Source organism: Acomys minous (genome assembly GCF_964271855.1).
Source record: "Acomys minous genome assembly, chromosome: 11".
NCBI classification, from domain to species: Eukaryota; Metazoa; Chordata; class Mammalia; order Rodentia; family Muridae; genus Acomys; species Acomys minous.
In genome coordinates this window covers 103,869,755-103,876,544 of record NC_140492.1, presented here as the reverse complement: position 1 = coordinate 103,876,544, position 6,790 = coordinate 103,869,755, and the positions used below count along the sequence as shown (strand labels likewise).

The window sequence follows — 6,790 nt, the reverse complement described above, 5'->3', positions numbered from 1 at the left end:
ATCTTGGGACTCATTAAAGGCCAGCATCCATTGGTAGGCCATATTAGACTTGATCTAGTCTTTCTCAGGAATTCACACAGTAGGTACGGTTTCACCAGCCCACAACCCCCGCCCCCCATGACCACAAGCTCAAACTTGGACAAACTGTCAGATGAAAAGATTCTGTCTTCTTTTAAAATACAGCTCACTCCTGTAAGGATCTCAAGTCATCAGTGAGCGGGTACCTTGATGATGGTAGAATTCTTCTTACTGAGCTTCTGATCTGAAACTATTTTATATTATTTTCTAGTTTAACGGTATCTATTAGGAATCTCAGTGCATCTTGTCTTCTCCTAACTTGTAAAGCAGACAAAAGATGGAACAGGTCATTGTAAATGTAAAGTCCCCTGTAACCATTGAGACTAATTGTTGGTAAAACAGGTAGTGGTGGTGGGGTGGGGAATTCTAAAATATACTATGTTTTGTCACACACAAAGCTGTTCCTAGGACTATTCCAAAAGGCAGAATGGAGTATTCCAAATGTACATCAGCCAGTGAATGGTTAAAGGAAACACGGGTTTGAAACAGAATGAGAAATGCTCCCCTAGTGACCAGGGATGACTTCCTGGCGCGTGCTGTGACATGGCTGAAGTACGAAAACATTAAGGTGAGTGAAAGGTAGCAGACACAAAAGACCACAAAAGTCCATTTAGATGATGTACCCGGTAGGCAAATCTGTAGGGCAGAGTATACATTAGTGGTCACCTTGTGCTGGGGTTCTGGGTAGAAACGGAGAATGACTGTACGTGGGCACAAGGATCCCTCCCACTTGGGGTGATGAGAACCGGCAACAATGACAGCTGTACAACTTTGATGAAGAAAGAAACATCCACTGAGCTCACACTCTAAGAGGGCAAAGTGGAATTGCATGCAAATAACATCATTAAGGGAGCCATTCAGCAGTACTAAGCAACAGCCTGTTCTTTATCAATGTGGGCCACTGTGCGGCCACTGTAGGTAATAATCTAGACGAAGATGCTAAAACTATGTCTCTGTTATAGGAAAGAAATTTAACTGAGCAGGAACAACAAATGGGTGCACAAGGAAGAACCTTCTGCAGGATGACATACTTAGAAACAGAAAGAGCACATGGATGTGAGGAGCCAGATTGGAAGGGCTGTAAAAAACCCAGGGACACAGTTGGGTGTCCGTTCCTGGAAACTTACAAGGAAAGAGGGTGTCTGTGATTCCAAAAAGCCTCGAGCTCAGCTCTATAATGACAGAGGTGCTATGCTGGGTAACAGAGCAGTCAGAACAACTGTGCGTAACAGAGCAGTCAGAACCACTGAGGTCAGCTCTGAGGTCAGTGCTGTGGTGGCACAGGTCTGTAATCCCAGAGCTTGGGAGGCAGAGGCAGGTGGATGTCTGGGAGTTTGGGGTCAGCCTGGTCTACATAGTGAGTTCCAGGTCAGCTGGAGCTGTATAGCAAGACCTTGTCTCAAAAAGAAGAAAAAGAAGGAGAGGGAGGAGGAAGAGGAGAAGGGGGAGGAGGAAAAGAAGGAGGAGGAGGAGGAGAAGGAGGAGGAGAAGCAGCAAACATGAAAAATACAACTATCTGATATCTGGAAAACAAAATTCAATAAGCCACACCATAATTCTGAGCAAGTATTCACTCCATATTTTTTTATTTAAATGACAAAATAATTTTATACAACCTTTCAGCTGATTAAAATGATGACCCCACATGTGGCTTTTCATGTTTCATATGGCCTTGTTCTTCCTGTGTTCTGGCTTCCAGAAGCTCCATGATTCTATTTCTCATAAAAATGTTTATATCCACGGTTTAACAAACAGCTGGCACCATAAAACTCCTTGGTTCTCTCACAAAAGTAGACCCCGTCAGGTTGCCCTGCTGCCAACTGAGACAAAATAGCCACCGCCCCTCCGACTGTGCAGGCACCAAGCTCCACCATTTTGGGCTTTACTTAGAGTCTGCTCTTATACAGAACTTACTGCCCAGGAGACTTTCTGATTATTCAGGGAAGCCTTTACATTCCAAAGTATTTGTTCTTTTGAAGGCAAGGCGTGTGCCTGAAAGCTCTCCCTTCCCAGAGGGCAAGGTCTGGTTGAACAGAAACACCATGGTCATCATCTATGCTTCCATCACAAAGCTGGGCTGCTACAACACGGCTCTTTTGTCATTTGTATCTTCAGTTCTCCACATTATGCTTAAAAATGTAGTTTGTATTTTAACATGAGAGAGAAGTCTGCATTTCCTCTGTTTCCAGATCATCTGCCCATGCGTGCAGGTCCTTTACATTATGTGTTATCCATAAGTCTGCAAAATACTTAAGCCTTCTCCTGGAGAAAAAAATAAATAAAGTTTTTATTAGTTGTTCTGGAAATGGGATTGATGGGGATGTCTCACAGAAGCAATGGAAAGCCTACTCAGTTGGATGGCACTGGCTCTGTGGACAGTAAGCTGGGACAGTATGGATAAGAAGTTCTGGCTTTATGGACAGGAGGCTGAGGCAGTGTAGACAGGAAGTTATGGCTTTATGAACAGGAAGTGGAGGCAGTGTGGACAGGAAGCAGAGGCAGTATGGACAGGAAGTCCTGGCTGTGCAAACAGGAAGTTCTGGCAGTGTCATGCAGCCCAGGGCTACGCTGCATTAAAGAGCCAGGTTATTGACGGCCACAATTGTCTTCCTGCTGCCTTCTAAAGTCCTGCCTGCAGAAAGGGGCACATGACTTCTTAATTCTGACAGGGGTTGGTGGTGTCGCTAGCTACCTGTGTCTAAAGCAGCCCAGGAGGCTACAGGCACCTGTACAAAATCTGTTCTGTATGTGGGGCGTGTGTAATTTGTTCTTAACTGTTGTAGCATACCCACACATATAGAATCGGTTTCTTTCTTTGATCTGTCAAAGAGAACGGATGTGAAGAACACCTTAAATGAATAGGGAAAGTGTATACAATGTTCTAATATACCATGAAATAGTCCATCTTCAAAAAAAAATTGGGGGGAGTTTTATTTTTGTGCATGAGTGTTTTGCTGGCATGTGCATGAGGACAGAAGAGAGGGTCAGATCTTCTGGAACTGGAGTTACAGATGGTTGTGCGCTGCCATGTAGGTGCTGGGAATTGGACCTGGGTCCTCTGAAAGAGCAGCCAGCGCTCTTCACCACTGAGCCTGTCTTCGGATCTGAAATAGCCCATCTTAATGTAATATCCCACCTTAACAAGGTAACTCTGCAGATTTTTAAATGCCACATATTAGCTGAAAAAAATGAATGTCTATAATAATCTGTGAGCTTTCTAATCTTTTCACTTTAGCATTCAAGGTTACAGTAGTAATATGTATGACATGTATGAATTATTTTATTGCCAGCTTGTGTGTTGTGTACCCTTCCCCCTCCCCGTACCCCCCCCCTTTGTTTCTTTGACAAAGTTTCAGTATGTAGCCCTGGCTGGCCTGGAACTCAGAATGTAGACTAGGTTAGCCTCACAGAGATCTCCCTGCCTCTGCATCTAGAGAGCTGGGATTAAATGGGTAGACTACCACAACCAGCAAAATCCTTGAGCTGGCTTAGTGGTTTCTACTTGTTGCTTCCGGGGAAAGATGATTAGATGACAACAAAGATTACATTTGTCTTTGGACTTTACAAAGGGTTATGATTTAGATTCTGAGCTCCTATCAATAATCTTGTCTGGAAATTTTTTTATATTAATTTGTCTTGTAACAGAAAAAGGCTGAAACTAGTTACACTGCCCTTGCCTCTGGCGTGACACTGCAGAAGTGACCTAGAGGACAGTGCCAACAGAGGACGCCATGCCTCGCCTATGGCACTAGAGTACTGGAGTTTGGTTAATCACTGCAGCACACCATTCCATGCTTGGCATCCGTGAGGAAGTGCTGTGGAGGGAAACTGAGGCAGAGAAGCTGTATGCACGCTCCACAGAGCTCAAGCTGAAGGCTTCACTTCACATGTTACAGACAGTGAGATCTTTATTTCGTCTGTGTGTGTGTGTGTGTGTGTGTGTGTGTGTGTGTGTGTGTGTGTAGCTCTCTGTATGCATACAAGTTGGAAGACAACATCAGAGTTATAGGCAACTGTGGGTGCTGGAAAATGACCAGGCCATCTCTCCATACCCATAGATATTAACATTTTGTTTGATTTGAGGTTTTTTTGTTTGTTTTCCAAGACAGGGTCTTACTACGTAGCCCTAGCTATCCTGGAATTCACTTAACAAATGAGGCTGGCCTTGAACTTACAGTGTTCAGCCTGCCTCTGCCTCCTGAGTACTGGGATTAAAGGCGTGCACCACTATGCTCAGCAACATTTTAATACTGAAACTTGGCAATGGTTCTCAAAACTAAGTATTATCCTTAGCATGTCCAGGAACTACTGATAATCAGCTGCGACCTTCAATTTGATTTTAAAAACTGGGTTTATTTATGGTCAGGTGGCTATCATCCAGGGCCACAGTTCTCCGAGGGAACTCAGGCTATTTCCTAATTATTTAAGAAAGAAAAGGTCACAACTTGTGATGTGTTCACAGGATGCCTTCCCAGCGGAATCTCCCTTTACGTATATTCCAGGAGTATACTGAGATTGGCTCATGAGTTGACTACATACTGACTTGCTGTCAAGGCTGGAAAGCATTCACACAAACAGTGGAGGAGAGGGGAGTACAGAGAGAAGGTAGAAAGTCGTCACACACAATTCGGAAATACGCGACAAATGGGTAAGATAATGCCATGGCTACATAGTACAAATTTTAAATTATTCATACCCTGAGAGAATTTGGTTTATATTTATGTATATGAGTGTGTGTCTGCATGAGTTTCTGTACATCATATCCGTGAAGGTGTCCACTGGGGTCGGAAACATTGGCTCCCCCAGGGCTGGAGTTACAGATGCTCGTGAGCGCCTGACACAGGTGCTGGGAACTGAACTTGGGTCCCCTGGAGAAGCAGCAAGCATTTGGAGCCACATCTCTAGTCCCCATGTGCTGACAGAATTCTTTGAGGGTTTTTTGTTTTTGTTTTTGTTTTTCATTACGTTTATTTATTTAAGGGATGGGAACATGCCACAGAATACACATGGAGGTCGGAGGACAACTTGTGAGTCCCCAGGATCAGTCAGGCCTGGTGGCAAACTCCTTCACCCTCGGAGGCATTTTTATTGGTCCCTGGTGGATTTTTTTTTTAATTTCTTATTATAACTTATTCAGATTACATCCTGATTGTTATCCCCTCACTTTTATCTTTCTGTTCTCACCCTCCCTTCCTTTTTCACCCTATTCCCCTCTCCTAGACCTCTGACAGGAGAACTCCTCCCCCAACATATGACCACAGCCTATCAGGTTTCATCCAGATAGCCTGCTTCCCCTTCCTCTGTGTGCCATCAGGCCTCCCCACCAAGCAGAAGTGATCAAATTGAGGACACCAGAGTTCATGTCAGAGAGAGGCCCCACTCTCCCCACAACCCGTGGAGAATGAGCTGTACACCGGCTAGATCTGAACAGTAATCAGCCCTGGAAACCTGACGGAATTCTTCATTCTGAAAGCTGCTTGTCACTGCTGAGGCTTGTGTGGGTAAGCAAAGCTCTGCGCACCCCCAAGTACTGATACAGATCTCAGCAACTTATAACTGATTCTTCAGCAGCTTAAGTATTGGCATGCATGGAGTTAATTCTTAAAAAAAAAAAAAAAAAGACCAAAAAGGTTTTTTGCCACCTAATAAAGACCCAAACTCATCTGTGCTTGCCCCAAGCTGCTCTCCTCTGGCCAAAAGGAAACCTGGCAGGAGCTGCATTCCAAAGAGGCTCGATTGGTGTTCACTCACAGCCCACCCTCTTCTTTAGACAGTGGAAAACAAAGAACAAAACAGAGGCAGCCTGACCTCCTCAGGTTGACCAAGCCTTCCAACTCTTTAGACTTATGAGCCGCGTTCTTTAAGATTTCTCTAGGCACGTCTGCTAGTTTCGCCACATTCAGCCCGTAACTCCTTGCTGCAATTCCTCTGGTTATCTGGTAGAGAAAAGTGACAGAATCCGGCACCTGCTCCGTGTCACCTATGAAATAAACGGGGGAAGAAGGGGATCAAAACCACACCTGCAAGGTAAGTCAAACAGACCACTAAAGAAGACAAAAGCCCTTACATCTGGCCTCTGCTCCCCATTTCTATCCACCGGGAGCTTTCTTTACTGATTTTATTGATTTAGGAAAGAGATAAAATTTTGGAGATGCCAAGCTCTTAGGAGGCATGGTTGCTTAGCATAGACTTGAAGACTGAGTGACAGTAAAGCCTGAGCTCAGCTTCTTCTGTATTAAAGGAGAATGGGTCAAGGAGTGTGTGTGATGGTTCTCCTGAAAACAGGGAAGGGGTCATTCCATGTCCCACGGTTCAGGTAACAGGGTCAATAGAGGAACTGTGCATAGGGTTTATGTCCACAGCTGTTAGGAAGGTCAGTGGCCTGAAACCATCAGAGGGTGCTCGTGCCCTGCGCCACTGCCTCCCTTGAGTGTGGGATGGATCCAGTGACTCATTTCTAATGGACAAAATGTGACACTGTAGAGAGGAACACCAGAAAAACCAGAAAACACTGCATCCACCATCTTGGACACCCTTACTTTCTTGCTTGCTCTGAAGAAAGCCAGCTGCCACATGCAAAGCCTCATGTGGAAGCCTGTCACTCATCAACAGTCAGTGGAGGACCGTGGCTTGCCAGCCCCAAGCCAATGCTATACCCTGAGGGCTGTGCAAAGCCACGAGATGGGTTAGGGAGCAGGTTACCCTGGCTGAG

At 45.0% G+C, this 6,790-nt stretch overlaps 1 protein-coding gene across 5 annotated transcripts in view; it reads right to left on the bottom strand.

The window, feature by feature from the left end:
• Positions 1 to 1,634: 1,634 nt before the first annotated feature.
• MSH3 (mutS homolog 3) overlaps positions 1,635 to 6,790 on the bottom strand; it is a 122,847-nt gene continuing 117,691 nt past the window's right edge. For all 5 annotated transcript variants that reach the window (XM_084802047.1, XM_084802048.1, XM_084802049.1 and 2 more), the window contains 2 exons: positions 5,887 to 6,058; positions 1,635 to 2,340 (listed from right to left, as the gene is read on the bottom strand). In XM_084802047.1, coding sequence (XP_084658173.1) covers positions 2,229 to 2,340; positions 5,887 to 6,058 — 284 coding nt within the window. In that variant the 3' untranslated portion in view covers positions 1,635 to 2,228. The remainder of the gene's footprint in view (positions 2,341 to 5,886; positions 6,059 to 6,790) is intronic.